The sequence below is a fragment of the Microcaecilia unicolor genome, chromosome 4, assembly GCF_901765095.1.
Source record: "Microcaecilia unicolor chromosome 4, aMicUni1.1, whole genome shotgun sequence".
Classification (NCBI taxonomy): domain Eukaryota; kingdom Metazoa; phylum Chordata; class Amphibia; order Gymnophiona; family Siphonopidae; genus Microcaecilia; species Microcaecilia unicolor.
This window is the reverse complement of record NC_044034.1, coordinates 62,751,181-62,767,796: the sequence shown is the minus strand read 5'-3', so window position 1 is coordinate 62,767,796 and position 16,616 is coordinate 62,751,181. Positions and strand designations below refer to the sequence as shown.

The following is a 16,616-nucleotide window of genomic DNA, read 5'->3' as shown; positions in this document are numbered from 1 at the left end:
AACCTGGAGCAGCTGTCAGCAGCCCACATTGCCGGAGTCATGAATGTCAAGGCGGACTTTCTCAGTCGCCATACCTTGGAGCCCGGAGAGTGGCAGCTATCTGCTCAGGCGTTCTGGACAATCACGAAGCGCTGGGGCCAGCCGAGCCTAGATCTGATGGCGTCATCGGCCAATTGCCAAGTGCCGCGCTTTTTTCAGCAGAGGACGGGACCCTCGATCCCTGTGAGTAGATGCTATTCTCCCAACAGTGGCCGACATCAAGAGCTTCTCTATGTGTTCCCTGGTCCCTGGCCCATGTGGGCAGGGTGCTAGACCGGTGGCAAAGCATCCCGGCAGGGTAATCCTGGTGGGTCCGGATTGGCCCAGACGTCCCTGGTATGCGGACTTGATCAGGCTCTCAGTCGACGATCCTCTGCGGCTGCCAGTGGAGCAGGGCCTGTTACATCAGGGTCCCGTGGTGATGGAGGATCCCTCCCCCTTTGGTCTACGGCCTGGCTATTGAGCGGCAGCGTCTGAGAAAGAAGGGCTTCTCAGACAAGGTCATCGCCACTATGCTGAGAGCGAGGAAGCGCTCTACTTCTACTGCTTACGCCAGGGTTTGGCATATATTTGCAGTGTGGTGTGAAGCAGGCTCACTTTCTCCCTTCACTGCTCCAATTTCTTCAGTGTTGGCGTTCCTGCAAGAAGGTCTGGAGAAAGGCCTGTCGCTCAGTTCCCTTAAAGTCCAGGTAGCGGCTCTGGCTTGCTTCAGGGGCCGCCTGAAGGGTGCTTCCCTGGCTTCGCAGCCAGATGTGGTGCGCTTTCTCAAGGGAGTTAATCACCTGCGCCCTCCTCTGCACTCAGTGGTGCCTGCGTGGAATCTCAACCTGGTGCTAAGAGCATTGCAGAAGCCGCTTTTGAACCCTTGTTGAGGGCATCTCTGAAAGACCTGTCGTTGAAGCAGTCTTTTTGGTGGCTATCACTTCAGCCAGAAGAGTTTCCGAGCTCCAGGCGCTCTCATGTCGAGAGCCCTTTCTGCAGTTCACTGAGGCAGGAGTGACTATTCGCACAGTGCCTTCCTTCCTGCCCAAGATTGTTTCTCGCTTCCATGTGAATCAGCAGCTCTGTCTCCTTCCTTTCGTAGGAGGACTACCCAGAGGAGTACTCTGCTCTTAAATATCTGGATGTGAGACGAGTCATCATCAGATACTTGGAAGTGACCAATGAGTTCCGGAAATCGGATCATCTGTTTGTCCTGTTTGCAGGTCCTCGTAAGGGTCTGCAGGCTGCTAAGCCTACAGTGGCAAGATGGGTCAAGAAGCCATTGCAGCGGTTATGTGGCCGCGGGGAAGGTGCCGCCTATCCAGCTGAAGGCTCACTCCACTAGAGCTCAGGCGGCCTCGATGGCAGAGGCGGGTCCGTCTCCTTGGAAGAGATGATGCAAGGCGGCAACTTGGGCTTCGGCTCATACATTCTCACAGCATTACCGCTTGACTGTGGCTGCAACGGGCGGAGGCCCGGTTTGGAGCTTCAGTGTTGAGGTACAGGGATTTCAATGTCCCGCCCTGGGTGAGTACTGCTTCGGTACATCCCACCAGTCTATGGATTGATCAGCTTGATGATATGGAAGGTAAAATTATGTATCATACCTGATAATTTTCTTTCCATTAATCATAGCTGATCAATCCATAGCCCCTCCCAGATATCTGTACTGTTTTTATTCTGGTTGCATTTCAGGTTCAAGTTTAGTCTTCAGTTACTTCAGAAAGACTTCGTGTTCAAGTTTTTTCACTTGGATTCTTCAAGAGTTGAGACGAGTTTGTGTTACAGTGAGCTGCTGCATTCCTCTCCCCTCCGTTTTACGGGGCTGGATTGAGATTTAAATTCTGCCGGCACTCCCTCCCGCTTCGTGCGGCTGTAGGGCAGCTTTGTACCCCTCCCGCTTCGGCGGTGTTAGGGTCAGTCAGCTCCTCCCGCGGTTGCGGTTGCAGGATAAGCCAGATCCCCCCGCATCGGCGGGTGTAGTGTCCCTCCCCCGCTCCCCGGGGATGAGCTGGACGGATTCCCCTCCCCCACTTGTGTGGGGATGAGCTGGGTTAATTCCCCTCCCCCGTTTCGGCGGTGGTGAGCTGGGCAGAGTGTCCCTTCGTGGGTGTAATTCTCTAAGTGCTGAGTCCTGCGGATGGAGCTTTGATATCGACATACTGAGGAGTTTCCGGCAGCACATGACCACATATAGGGAGGCAAAAGTTTGCTCTCTATCTCCACCTGCTGGTAGATGGACACAACCCACCAGTCTATGGATTGATCAGCTATGATTAATGGAAAGAAAATTATCAGGTATGATACATAATTTTACCTTACCAGCCTCAAATGTTATACTCAGGTCTATTAGAGCAGCATGCAGGTCCCTACAGTAGTCTAGTGGTGGGTGCAGTGCACTGCAGATAGGTGGACCCAGGCCCATACCTCCCCTCTACCTTTTACACTTGTGGTGGAAACTGTGAGCCCTCCAAAATTCATCAGAAACCCACTGTACCCACATTGTCATACTGGAATTGGCGATCGCCATCACGGTACTATGTAAGCCACATTGAGCCTGCAAATAGGTGGGAAAATGTGGGATACAAATGCAAAAAAAAAAAAAAAAAAAAAAAATATATATATATATATAGGTGCCCCCTTCACCCATAAGGGATATTGTAGTGGCGTACAGTTGGGGATAGTGGGTTTGGGGAGGCTCAGCAAACAGGGGAGGAACAGTGAGATGTATACCTGGGAACAGTTATTTGAGTATATGTTTTGAATTCTCTAAAATCACCCAAATAGTATCCAAGGCAGAATATATATAATAATTTAAATACAATGAAAGACCATATTTTATCACCAAGCAAAATAGCCTCCGCACACATGAATCTCAGTCTAATGAAAACTGAAACTAAAAGACACAGTGCTTTTACAATGACTGACTTTGTGCCACATTTGAAGTGATAGCTGTCCACAGAGAGACTAATTCCTAAGGAACTTATCATCCCAAATTTACAGACTTAGATTCCCGCTAAACTTTTGTATCAAAAGCATTTATTTGTAGCACCCTTTTTACCACATAAATTACTAAGCAAGATCATAGCTGCATTTCTTGCAAGCACATCACACACACACATAAAGAGAATGCAAAGAGTAGCCCCCTCCCCACCAGACTACCTTACAATCTCTTGTGGTCTAGTGGTGTAATCGGGGCAGGAGTGATCCCCAATTGCTCTTGCCCATGTAAGCTCTACTCTCAAAATGGCTGAAATAACCTCATGCAGCAGTGTTGCAAGATTGCCACTAGAAATCATGGCAGCCATTTTGAGAGCAGAGCCAGCATGGGCAGGAACAACTAAGCATCACTCCTGCCCTGACTACACCTCTAGACTACAAGGGATTGTAAGATAGGTTCAAGAAGAGCATCTACTGGTGTGTGTGCGGGGGGTGGGGGGGACACTCCTGTTCAGAGAAGAGAGGGAGGGAGGGAGACAAAGCATAAAACTTTCGGCTTCCACTGAAAACACACTGTCAGTTTTGGCTGAAACCAAAACTATGGCTATAGCCTTTTGGCTGAAACTGAAACCAGGCAGAAAAAGGATTCTGGCCAATTTCAGCACCATAACCTCTACAGCCATGTGTCTCCTCTTGCCGAGCAATTTGGTGTGGAGGTGAAGTATGCCCTGGGGAGGTGGGTGGAGGGTATGCTGCAACTGAGAAGCTCAATCTTTATGGCCGCTTCTGCCTCCTGATCCTGTTGCCATTGACATTTGGGTGAGCAAATAAATCTATACTGCTGTTCCAGACTGGAGACAGAGAACAGACACAAATCAGTTTCACACAAAAAATACAGTCAGCATCTAAGAATGACCAAGCTGGAGATCAGAAATAAACAGGGGTAGAAGAGAGCAGAAGGTTACACATAAACAACAAAGCTGTACAGAACAAAACGGCAGGTCAAATTCCACTACAGTCATGGATTGTTTTGCATGTCCTCTGTGGACAAAATCATTTAAACTCTGTAGACAAACAATTCAACTTTTAAATACTTACGTGTCTAAATGGGTCTTCAGTAGCTCATGTACCATCACATTATTACTCTGTTTAGCAAAATGCAGGGCACTACTCTGGTACTTTGAAGAAATGTTGCAGTCTGCTCCAGATTCAACCATCAGTCGTACAATGTCAAAGTTCCCTCTCTTACAAGCCTATACGTAGCAACAAAAATCAAATTCAGAATGCCTTCCTTACAGAATATCTGAAAATGGCACGATATGCAAATGAGCCAACACTTTACTTTCTGAAACTCAGGGCTCAATAATCAAAGCTTAAATCATGTTCAACAGGCTGTCTTCCAATATTCAGCAGCACTTAACAGGCAGTGCTGCTGAATATTGGCACCAACCAACCATAATAAAACTGGGCAGGAGAGTGGCATTATGGAGGCAGAGTCAGGGAGGAACCAGTAGTTATGTGAATGCCAGAAATATTCAGGGTCAGTGCCCACATAGCTAACTGGGCAGATAGGACTACACAAAGAAGTCCTAACTATACCCACTTAGCTATGTGGGTGCTGACAATGAATATCGGCCAGCACCTGAATAACTTCCAGATACTGGCCTCTAATCCTCAATGTGCTCCCCTTCCCCCCTTCCCCCACCAACCAGGAAAGCATCTGGCCCCCTTCCTCACCCTACCCCCTGCCAACCAATGAAGGATCCAACCCCCTCCCAACCTTACCAACCACAGAAGCATTTGACCACCCCTCTCCATTCCAACCCCTACCAAACAGGGACCCCTGTACAGCAGTACCACAAGACTACTAACAGAGATTGTGGCAGTCAGTCATTTTCCTACTAGGAGAACAAGTGAGTGGGGCTTGTTCCTGCCCACCTCTTCCAATGGACCACCAGTGATGGTCAGGTAGGCCCAGAAAGCCTATTGAGATGGGGGGAGGGAGTGATTGGCAGTGTTGTTTAAAGTACTAGGTCAAATTACTTAAGTAAAAAGTACAATGAAAATTGCATTAAAAATGTATTCAAGTAAAAAGGTGCCTAATATTATACTTTTGAGTAAAAAGTACTATGACTACAAAGTGTGTATTTGTTTATTAAATATGATCTGATAATGGCACTTGTATCACAGCAGTGAACACAGTAAATTAACATCAATTAAAATTAAAATCAAACACTTAAAATGAAAGAACGAATCTGTGGCACAAGTTGCCAGTGGAAATATCCAAATGACAGCCAACAACGAAGCTCAGAGTCAACTGAACATCATTGCATTTTGCCACATTTTGTCCAATAGTGACAAAAATATGACAGTGCATCATCCCCTCCCCAGCTTTCACCCAGTCTCACTCTAGCTTGTGTAACCCCCCCCCCCCCCCCCAGCCTTCACCCAGTCTCTCTCACTCATGTAACCCCCCTCAACCTTTACCCAGTCTCTCTTGCTCATGCAACCCTCTCTCAGCTTTACACAGCGGGCCATAGGTTGGACACGCCTAGTCTACATGAACATTCTGTAATCCAATAGGAAGGATTCAAAGAGAGGTGTACAGAGATTATGCTGTTATGTTGCTAGCAAAACTTTGTTCCAGTTTTTGTTGCTTCATTTGGTTTACTGAAGAATCATATTTTACTTACAATTAATAAATTCAGAACATTATTCTCCCCCATGTTCATCATAAAATATATCATATACAAAAATAAAAATAAAAACTTGGAGGAAGTGATGTCACCGCACAGCATGGCATAATGGAAGACTTGCTCCAGACGATAACCCCCATATTTAAGCATAATCGCAGTTATTGGAAATGCTAAATTTGCAATTTGCAGTTGCACGACTCCCTAGATGCGATCCTGAATGGAATAGTATGAGTATACCGAGTATAACGGCTGATTTCTCTAGTTTCGCTTATTGGGGAGCAAAGGGGCCTGCTACCACGAGGTTGGCAAAGCAAACAGCGGTAATAGCGTATAAGAACTGGTTAAAGATAGAAAACAGAGAGTAGAGTTAAATGGTCTGTATTCTCAATAGAGAATAGTAGATAGTGGGGCTCCCCATGGGTATGTGCTGGGGCCACTGCTTTTTAACATATTTATAAATGATCTAATAACTAGTGAGGTAATTAAATTTGCTGATGACAAACTTATTCAAAGTTGTTAGATCACAAGAGGACTGTGAAAAATTGCAAAAGGACCTTAAGAGACTGGGAGACTGGGCATACAGATGGCAGTTGATGCTTAATGTGAGCAAGTGGAAAGTGATGCATATGGAAAAGAGGAACCCAAACTATAGGTACGTGATGCAAGGTTCCACGTTAGGAATCTCCTCCCAAGAAAAGGATCTAGGTGTCATTGTTGATGATACGATGAAACCCTCTGCTTAGTGTGCAACAGCAGCAGCTAAGAAAGCAAATAGAATGTTAGGAATTATTACGAAAGGAATGAAAAACAAAAATGAGAATGTTATAATGCCTTTGTATCGCTCCATGGTGCGGAATCAGGAAAGGTACAGAGAAGGGTGATGAAAATGATAAAGGGGACGAGATGACTTCCCTATCAGGAAAGGTTCAAGTAATGAGTCCAAAAAGGGTGTTCACAGTTTAAACAAATGAATTAATATTCTTATCTCCACATCCCTGGACCGAAAGTCTTTCCATACAGAGTAACTAGTGTATCCGATTGCCCCATAATACCAATGTGGGAGACTCTGGTTGTATCTACTGCAATAGAATACTTGTCTTAGCAAACAAACAGTCCTTTCGCACAATAAATTAGATTCAACAGTATCCAATTTCAATTCATCTTCCAAATCCTGTAAACACAATTTTGCGCTCTAGGAAGTGACCATCCCACAAGTTGTTCCACATGTCTCCATATAGTATCCCAAATTCATAAGACACTGAACAATGAGGTGTTGTTAGCTATTGCTAACTCACTGGAGTGGAGCCTAATGGTTACAGCACCAGTCTTGATATCCAGAGGTGGCCAGTTCATTTCCCAGTGATAGCTCCTTGTGATCGTAGGCAAGACACTTAGCCTCCATTGGTCCTCAGGTACAAAATTGTGAGCCCTCCAAGGACAGAGGAATAATCCAGTGTAACCTGTACCTTGAGCTACCACTGAAAAAGGTGTGAGCAAAAAATCCCCAAAATAAATCAAAAATTTAAGGATTTACATGCCCTGCGCACTGCAGATAAATTTTAAATTGATGTACATTCTTTCCATCATATAAAACTAAATGCCTATTGCTCTTCTACATTATTTGTGGAAGGCCTCATGTTATGGAACACACTACCAACTGAAACTATGCAAAATTATTTCTGTAATTCAATTTAGAAAACAATTAAAAGCACACCTACTCATGCAAGCATTTGCCTCTGCTTAACTTATTTTTGAAGTCTTTCTTTACTGCTGTGTATTTTCTTTTGCAATACATAACTTTCTTCGTTCTTATCACAGTCGTCGATTGATTCTTCCACCCCATCTTTGGCACGCTTGGAATCCACTAGAAAATGTGCCAGCTGCCTTCCTGTGTCCCCTTTCTGTGGAATTCTTTGCCTCCTTGCTCCGAACTAGAATCCTCATACACTTTTTCAGTTGGAAATGACAATAAAGGGCTTGTGGACTAGAGAGCAAACTTTAACATGAAAACAAAATGAAATTTTAAGCCAAGAACAAAGGAGTGACATCATTAAATTTACTGGCCCGAACTAAAATATGGGATTAAATGCATTTTGAACAGTCTGAAGATGCTTCCAACAAATAAGATGGGAGACCTGCAAAAACTACATTTGCAGAGCCTAAATGGCTGAGAGCTGTTGCATATAGAAATGACATTTGAGCTGAGGACTCCAAGAGACTACAAACAGATTGGAACTGGCGCAAGCCCAGAAACAACATTGCACAAAAGGAACTTGTGATTGAAAGAATAAGGCCTGATTGATGAGGAAACCAAGATATGTAAACAAACTGATTAAGGGAATGACTGTACCATTTAATAGCAAAGCTGAAGTTGGACCAAATGATGAATTAGTGATCAAGCAAGCAGTTGATTTGGAAGGGTTGAGAACCAAATGGTTGGTCTTCAACCAAACAGAAATAGAACCCAGACAAAGATGTAACTGTGAGAAATCAAGACAGAGGGTGAAGAGTAGCTGTTAAACTATCATCTACATAATATGCTGAAATACAAACAGACTGAATAAGTGAGCTAGCTCAAAAAGATATTGAAGAGAAAAGGTGACAGAACCAAGCACTGAGGAAATGGTAATGACTATAAAAAAAAAAATATCCTGTAAAAAAAGAGATAAATCACTTAAGAACTGTGCCAGAAAGTGCAAAGTCTGATAGTCGAGAAAGAAGCAAAAAGTGGTCTATAAGATCGAAAGCAGCTGACAGATCTAAAGAGATTACAAGGGCGAGACTGCCACCATCAAGAACACAGTATAATTTATTCAAGAGACCTGTAATAAGTGTTTCCATACTATGACCAGAGCAGAAACCCGATTGATGGGATTTGTCCATGTTGAGAACATATACCATATAAAAATCATCCCCCATTATATTTTCCTCTTCAACACCAGGGAGTAATTAAGAATTTTTCTAAAAACTGGACTTCATAGTTATCAGGAGCATATATATATTACAGAATACCAGTCTGACCTTCCACTGTCATGTATGCTATCATCTGTCCTGAACTGCAAGCACTTTTCTGTTTTTCTATTTCCCATCCTTTACAAGACACCTTGGTGTTTTTTTGGGCGGGGGGGGGGGGGGGGGTACTGTATTTTTAATCATATTCAAGACAATACAATCTTGATACAGAAAAATTTCCAATTAATAACTGTGAAGGTTTAAAAAAAAATGAAAGGCTTCTTTCAACTGTATTGTGCACTTACATGGGAATTGCAAGAAAAATCTCACACCAAGGCCAATGACCTCCTGCTGCATGACAAGAAACCCCTTCCTCCTCTCCTGAGTTTTCTTATGTACATCAGGATAAAATAAAAGGGCCCTTTTACTAAGCCACATAAGCGTCTAAGTGTGCCCGACGCGTGACAAAATGAAGTTACCGCCCAGCTACAACGTGGCTCTTGTGGTAATTTTATTTTTGGCATGCATCCGAAAAATAATTTTTATTATTGGAAACACAACAAGTGGCATTGGATGTGTTTAGGTCATTACCGCCTGGTTACCGCATGAGACTTTACCGCTAGATCAATGGCTGGCAGTAAAGTCTCAGACCCAAAATGGATGCGCGGTAATTTTCATTTTGCCGCACGTCCATTTTCGGCCAAAATTTTAGAAAGGCATTTTTTTTTTTACAGGTGCACCTTAGTAAAAGGACCCCAAAATACACGACAGTCTTTTATCTTGTATAAAAACAAAGGAAATCACTAACATATGTCTTCTTGTAACAAAGTCTCCAGAGGCCACTAATTAGCCAGTCATATCCAAAGTTGAATCAGGTGTTTGCCCAGGTCTTTTCTCTTGCTACTTCACTGGGACATAATAAATGTTATTCAAAGGTGGCAGAGTACCTTCCAGAAACTTTAACATTTCCTTCAAATATCTATTCTATGGTGTATCAAGTTCTTTTAAATCATCAAAGCCTTATAATATTTGGAGGAAAAAGACTTCAGATGGTTAGCCTTTATGCTCCTTATAAACACTTTATTTACTGGGTGAACTTCCTCATCAGTCTAAACACCTCCTTTATTTTACGCTATTTTTTTTTTTAAGGGAGGTAGGTGTTTAGACTGATAAAGAAGTTCGCCCAGCAAATAAAGAGTTTATAAGGAACACAAAGGCTGAGCATCTGAAGTCTTTTTCCTCCAAATATTATAAGGCTCTGATTATTTAAAAGAACTTGATATATTATAGATTGGAATATTTCTAAGAGCAAGTTCACTGCCTACATACAGTTAATACTTCAAACATCTATAAAATAAATCCTTTGGTGATAATGGAGTAGACTTTCTATGTACTACAGTTTTATCCAAACCCAAGTGTGCTTCAACTTCTTTAATAACATTAAAATCTTGATCCAAAGTGTCAACCTTCTGAGTTAATGCACAAGATTTGAATTTCCACATTTGAGATTTTGCCAATGTCTGTGCAGCAAATTGTGCAAATGACAGTTTATTCACCAATGCCACGCAGCCCACACTTCATCTAAGGTTATCTCAGATGGTATCACTAAAGAAGGCACAGAAAGCAGATCAATTCTTCCCACTTCTCCAACTTGAGATCTGTGCCAATCTCCTTCACAGATGACATTCAGGGTAGGTATTACTGTCTCAGCCTCAGTAACAACCACAGCAACTGTTTGGCTGCCCCCCATCCAAGGCATAAGCATTTCATGCCAGACCCACTAGCAAGCTGTGGATTGCCAGTGGTAGTTTGAGAAACCCAGAGCTCAGTGAAACACCTGCGTTGTTAGTACTTAAGTAGCCCCTATCTGCCACCACTTTTAACTTTGTGTGAGCTAATGAGTTTTGTAGCAAGTCTACTTAGGTATTCCTTTTAAGCACTTCTAGAATTTTCTGGTTCTTAACAGGAGAAGATATACCTCCTATAATCTATAACACACACCTAATGACTTGCTTCAGGTTAATCCCTCCATCAGACTCAAGATTTTGAAAAATTTCCTCTCTGCAGCTTGAGATGATTGTCCCAGCCACCAACTCTCTCTGGTCTGTTCTATCAATATGCCTACATTCTTCCTCTAACCATTATTTCAGATTCCTTATTTCTCCCCGTTCCCTCCTCCTCTCCCCCTTCCCCCAATGCTAAATGCCTCCTCATGCTTTCCAAATTCATCCCGCCATTTTCTAGTGGACGTAAAGGAATTCATTTTCCTTTGTCAAATTAGGAATCAGTGGAGTACATTTAGGTCTATCCTGATCTCTGACATCAGCATGGAGATCTCAATATCCACATTTTTACTGTTTAAGGACAATGTCTCATACCATTTGAAACAAGGGACTCTGATGCAAATAATCAATCAATCATGCTCCTCTCACTGCACTCTCCACATATCTTAGCACCTTGTTACCAGGCCTCACACTGATTCTGTCCTTCCTTCTGATTCAATGGATCAATGTCTTTCGCTTCCTTTACCATCATAAAAACTTGTGGCACGGGCCTAAACTCAGGAAAGTCCTCCCACTATTTATCAGGAACCAACCCTGTGTTTCCACTTTTAAGCAAACTCTCAAAGCTCACCTCTTCTCTTTTATTATTTCCTAACACAAACTGACTGCAAACCAATTTCTTCACATACTTTCTCCTCTCATAAGTACATAAGTACATAAGTACATAAGTAGTGCCATACTGGGAAAGACCAAAGGTCCATCTAGCCCAGCATCCTGTCACCGACAGTGGCCAATCCAGGTCAAGGGCACCTGGCACACTCCCCAAACGTAAAAACATTCCAGACAAGTTATACCTAAAAATGCGGAATTTTTCCAAGTCCATTTAATAGCGGTCTATGGACTTGTCCTTTAGGAATCTATCTAACCCCTTTTTAAACTCCGTCAAGCTAACCGCCCGTACCACGTTCTCCGGCAACGAATTCCAGAGTCTAATTACACGTTGGGTGAAGAAAATTTTCTCCGATTCGTTTTAAATTTACCACACTGTAGCTTCAACTCATGCCCTCTAGTCCTAGTATTTTTGGATAGCGTGAACAGTCGCTTCACATCCACCCGATCCATTCCAACTCATTATTTTATACACTTCTAATATATCTCCCCTCAGCCGTCTCTTCTCCAAGCTGAAAAGCCTAGCCTTCTCAGCCTCTCTTCGTAGAAAGGTCGTCCCATCCCCACTATCATTTTCGTCGCCCTTCGCTGTACCTTTTCTAATTCTACTATATCTTTTTTGAGATACGGAGACCAGTACTGAACACAATACTCCAGGTGCGGTCGCACCATGGAGCGATACAACGGCATTATAACATCCGCACACCTGGACTCCATACCCTTCCTAATAACACCCAACATTCTATTCGCTTTCCTAGCCGCAGCAGCACACTGAGCAGAAGGTTTCAGCGTATCTCCTAGGGCCCTGTTTACTAAGCCACGCTGTAGGCACACTAACTTTTTAGCGCATGCTGGGACACCCGTTATATTCCTATGGATGTCTCTAGAATTAGCATATGCTAAATTTTAGCACATGCTAAAAAGTTTCAGGGCTCTTAGTCTTTTTTTTTTTTAATGTTTTGTTTTGTAAATCGCTCAATTGTGGTTACTTTCATTATTATTGTGTAATCTGCATAGATGCCTATGGTAGGCCTTGCAGTGGTATATCAAAGCTCTGAAACTAAGATAAATAATAAATGAGCTATTCTTAATTTTGCAGGAATGCAAACTTTATTTTTGAAGCAAACAGCTTGGAGCACAGAGGCACAAACTCCCTTTGCAATGTGGACACTTTGGTAAAGTAAGTTGTTTTTTTACTTTTTTTTATTTATAAGAATCTAAACATTATATTCCAAGAAAAACTCGATACAGAAACAAGAAGGATTTCTTACATAAATATAAATAGGAAAAATTAGATAAACAAATAAATATTAGGAAACCTCTCAGCCCAGTCCACAAATTGAAAGACAAAAGAGGAAAGAAATTACTAATTTGCAAGGATAGTTCAACCAAAACAAAACTCTGAGTTCTAAAATACAAGGTCTTAAAAGACGAAATTGCTGTCTTTTCTGGCTAGGAAGTGAGACATCCGGAAATACTTGAACTCTACAGTTCAAGAATACAGTCCCTCTATTACGCAAGAAAAGCTTTAAAACCCAACTTCTACCTGGTTCAAGCACAAAATTAGCTATCAACGTGGCAAAAGCACAGACTCATCACTTTTTTCAATCAACTGGGTTATATTCAAAGAATCAGCAGCTATCTCATGGCCAAAGCCTCTTGCTGACCATTATCCTTCTTCACAAAAGGTGGAATATAATACACCCTTAAAAGAGGGGGACAAGACTGCTCAGGAATCTTAAGTACTTCAAAGAAATAACGTTTCAAAGTCAAAGCAGGAACTACCGATGGGATCTTTGGAAAATTTATAAAACGCAAATTCTTCTTGTGCATCACATTTTCTAATTTCTCAAACTTTCGGTGTACTAGCTGAGAGTCTTTCTGGTAAAAAGTAATCTTTATAGCACAATACTCTCTTCCTTTCCAAGTAAACCTTACTTGCATGTGGGTCTGCTCTTACTGTTTGCCTCTATCTCAGCCAGTCATTCCAAAATCATTCCTGACCACCCCCCACCAAGTTTATTATGCATGGTTTCTAGTTTCTTGAATACCAACTGAAAATTTTATTTGACTAATGCCTGCTCTACCATCCCCATAACTTCATCAGTGATTTCTGCAGGCCACGCCAATCTGATCACCAAGTATGAAGAGCTCCTCTGTTCCGTTATCTTTAGAACCCGCATGGGCACCTTTTCTCTCTCTCCTTGGAGGTTTCTTTGTCATTTCACTTCATTGCAGCCCCAATTTGTGACTCTCTATTCCTAGGTCACTTTGGAGCATGGCTGTGGAGTTGGAAGCAATTTTGGGTGGAGTCAGAGTAGGTAAAAATGTACTGAATCCAGTGTCAAAATAAAAACTTAAAACATAATATATGCTAAATGTATAATTTTATACTTTTTTTTTAATTCAGATTCTTTGTTCAAACTTCAAATAAATTTATTTTGTGGTCTATTAGTCCTAATTTTGTACATAAAGAAATATCCAATATTTCTGTAATTAATCAAGTTTCTCTTAGATTTACCTCACACGTAGGAGTCAGTTTCGGACTCAGATAGTAGAAAAATAGAAGAGTCAGAGTCAAAGCTTTGGTATGCCTACCCAAAAGCCCTGCTTTGGAGGTTCAATTTCATTAAAGGGGAGTTGCAGAGACAGCACGGACCCAACAGAGCAGAACTATTTACCTCCTGTTTCTGCTCATAACGTCATAGGACCTACTGTTTTATACTTTTTTATTTTTGTTACATTTGTACCCCGCGCTTTCCCACTCATGGCAGGCTCAATGCGGCTTACATGGGGCAATGGAGGGTTAAGTGACTTGCCCAGAGTCACAAGGAGCTGCCTGTGCCGGGAATCGAACTCAGTTCCTCAGTTCCCCAGGACCAAAGTCCACCACCCTAACCACTAGGCCACTCCTCCACTCCACCTACTTGTCCCTACTTATGCTGCTTCTTATTTAACTCATTTGGGTCTACTTTCTATTTTCTGAAAGATTGCCCTTTTAGCTTTGACCTTGACCTCTTTCACCTCACCAATTGATTATGCTGGCAGTCATTTGGTCTTCTCCCACTGATATTCTGAGATTTTAGACAATCACTTAAAACTTTCCACTGCCTTAGAAACAAAACTTAGATTTAAGCCCCCATAGGCAGGGGGATATATGTATTCTCCCTGTATGTAACTCACCCTGAGCTTGGATTTTTAAAGGCAGATAAATCTAAAATCCCAAACCAAGCTGTGTCTGTTCTCTTAGTTGCCTAGGCACAGGCAGCCCCTTGTGACTCTGGGCAAGTCACTTAACTCTCCATTGCCCCAGGTACAAATAAGTACCTGTATACAATATGTAAGCCGCATTGAACCTGCCATGAGTGGGAAAGCGCGGGGTACAAATGTAACAAAAATAAAAATAATGTGAACAATAAAACTTTGGAAAATGGAGGAAATGAACAGAAAGAAAAGAAGAAAGTGCCGAGAACAGTACAGAGACCAAATTCAGGCAGAGTATCACAGCAGTTTTACCTCAGTCCAAGAGAGAGATTCAGTCTAATGAGCTCTCAAAAACAAACACAAAGATTAGATTCTAGAATATTCTAGAGAAGGTGGAGGAAGCAGAGGCATGGGGACATAACTCAGCAATGCTTTTCACCTGTTTTGCATCTGTAGCAGGTGGGAGGAATTTAATAAAAACTATCAGTGCAGGGAAAAAGTAAGACATTAATTACAATTTTATTTTTAAACTATTTCCTGAACAATTCCTTGTTATGGACACCAAAGTAATAAAGGAAAAAAAAGGTCAGATAAGAATGACCACCCAAAATTCTGATCCCTTGTAAAAAGGTCACTTTGTAAATGCAAGAGATAATCCAGTCTTCCATCATCACACACACTATGAACACAAGGCAAGACGCAAATTTCCGTGGCGGTTTGCTCCGCATTAAGTTTGGGCTTCTCAGTTTCCAGAGCGGACTGACAATATACTGAACACAACAATTTGAGTAACAGCGCATGTGTTTTGTGTTAAGTTGATTTTAGAGCTGACCCCTGAGGCAGGCATTGTTTTACTCCGAAACATGCCCTGTGTTGGGTCATAAATAAAGCACACTTGTACCATTTCTTGAGAGCCTTTTGTGCTTCTTTTTTGGATTGTTTTGCTGTGTACTTTGACCCTGTCCATTGTATACTGCTGTGCAGGAGGCAGGCAATGAGCCATAACATACAGAACAAAAGCAAGAAGGCATGAATACATACCTTCATTAAAGCTGTTTCTCCATTATTCTGCTGAATGTTCAGGTGTGCACCAGCTTCCAATAAAACTGCTACTGTTGTGAGAAAATTCTAAAAAAAAATTTTTTTTTTGAAATAAAATTATTAGTGCATTAATTTTATAGAGGCAGACAATTTATATACAAATACTGATTTAATCCTGTAGGTTTGGACACCCTTTCATTACATACACAGCTGAAGCCATCTATAATAAATAAATAAAGATGTAGTGCTTCCGAAAATGGTTTTCTGAAGAAAAGTGACAAGGTCTAACAATAGCAGGTAGAGTGATTTGCAACTTAATATTGCAGTTTTTTGTGCATGTTGAGGCATATTCTCAAAGTACTTAGACTTACAAAGTTGCATGGTAACCTATGGAACTTTGTAAGTCTGCTTTACTTTGTCAGCTACAGAAAACTCATCTTGATCCCTGAAGCTTACGAATCTGAATAGTGGCAATATATGGAGTTGCACCTTGGGAAGGGATGCATATAAAAGTATAATAGAAAATAAAGCTTAAAGGTGTAGTTAGTATATTTCAGCCTTAAACAAGGTTTCCATGAAATAAATAAAAAGCACTGAAAGTTCACTTCCAACGTTTTGGGTAATGCAGTAACGCCAAGGCTTTTGATTTTATAATCAAATTACATAGTAGATGTTCCTTCAGTCATTTTTTTTATAATAGGAAATTGATCCCTAAAATCAATCTTATTTTTATGACAATTTCTGAACTTGACCAATCTAACAGCTTGTTTTTACACAATGTTTGAAATAAGACACTGATATAAATTGACACTCTTTAGTCATACGTGGAGGGGCATTTTCGATATGACATCTAAATCTGAATTTGGACGTTTTACACAAAACATCCAAATTCTGAACAGGAAAGAAGGCCATTTTTGAAAATGAAAAACATCTTTTTTTTTTCGAAAATACTACGGACGTTTTGTATTTTGGACGTTTTGTGATGTTTTTGTTTTGGTTCATTTTTTGAAAAAAACAAAACAAAACATCCAAGTGCAAAATGTACACAATCAAGCCAAAGGGATGTAGAAGGAGCCAGTATTCTTAGTAG

At 41.6% G+C, this 16,616-nt stretch overlaps 1 protein-coding gene across 2 annotated transcripts in view; it reads right to left on the bottom strand.

The window, feature by feature from the left end:
* MPHOSPH8 (M-phase phosphoprotein 8) overlaps window positions 1-16,616 on the bottom strand; it is a 95,182-nt gene that overhangs the window by 25,246 nt on the left and 53,320 nt on the right. For both annotated transcript variants that reach the window (XM_030200283.1, XM_030200284.1), the window contains exons 9-10: window positions 15,527-15,613; window positions 4,060-4,214 (exon numbers count right to left, since the gene is read on the bottom strand). In XM_030200283.1, coding sequence (XP_030056143.1) covers window positions 4,060-4,214; window positions 15,527-15,613 — 242 coding nt within the window. The remainder of the gene's footprint in view (window positions 1-4,059; window positions 4,215-15,526; window positions 15,614-16,616) is intronic.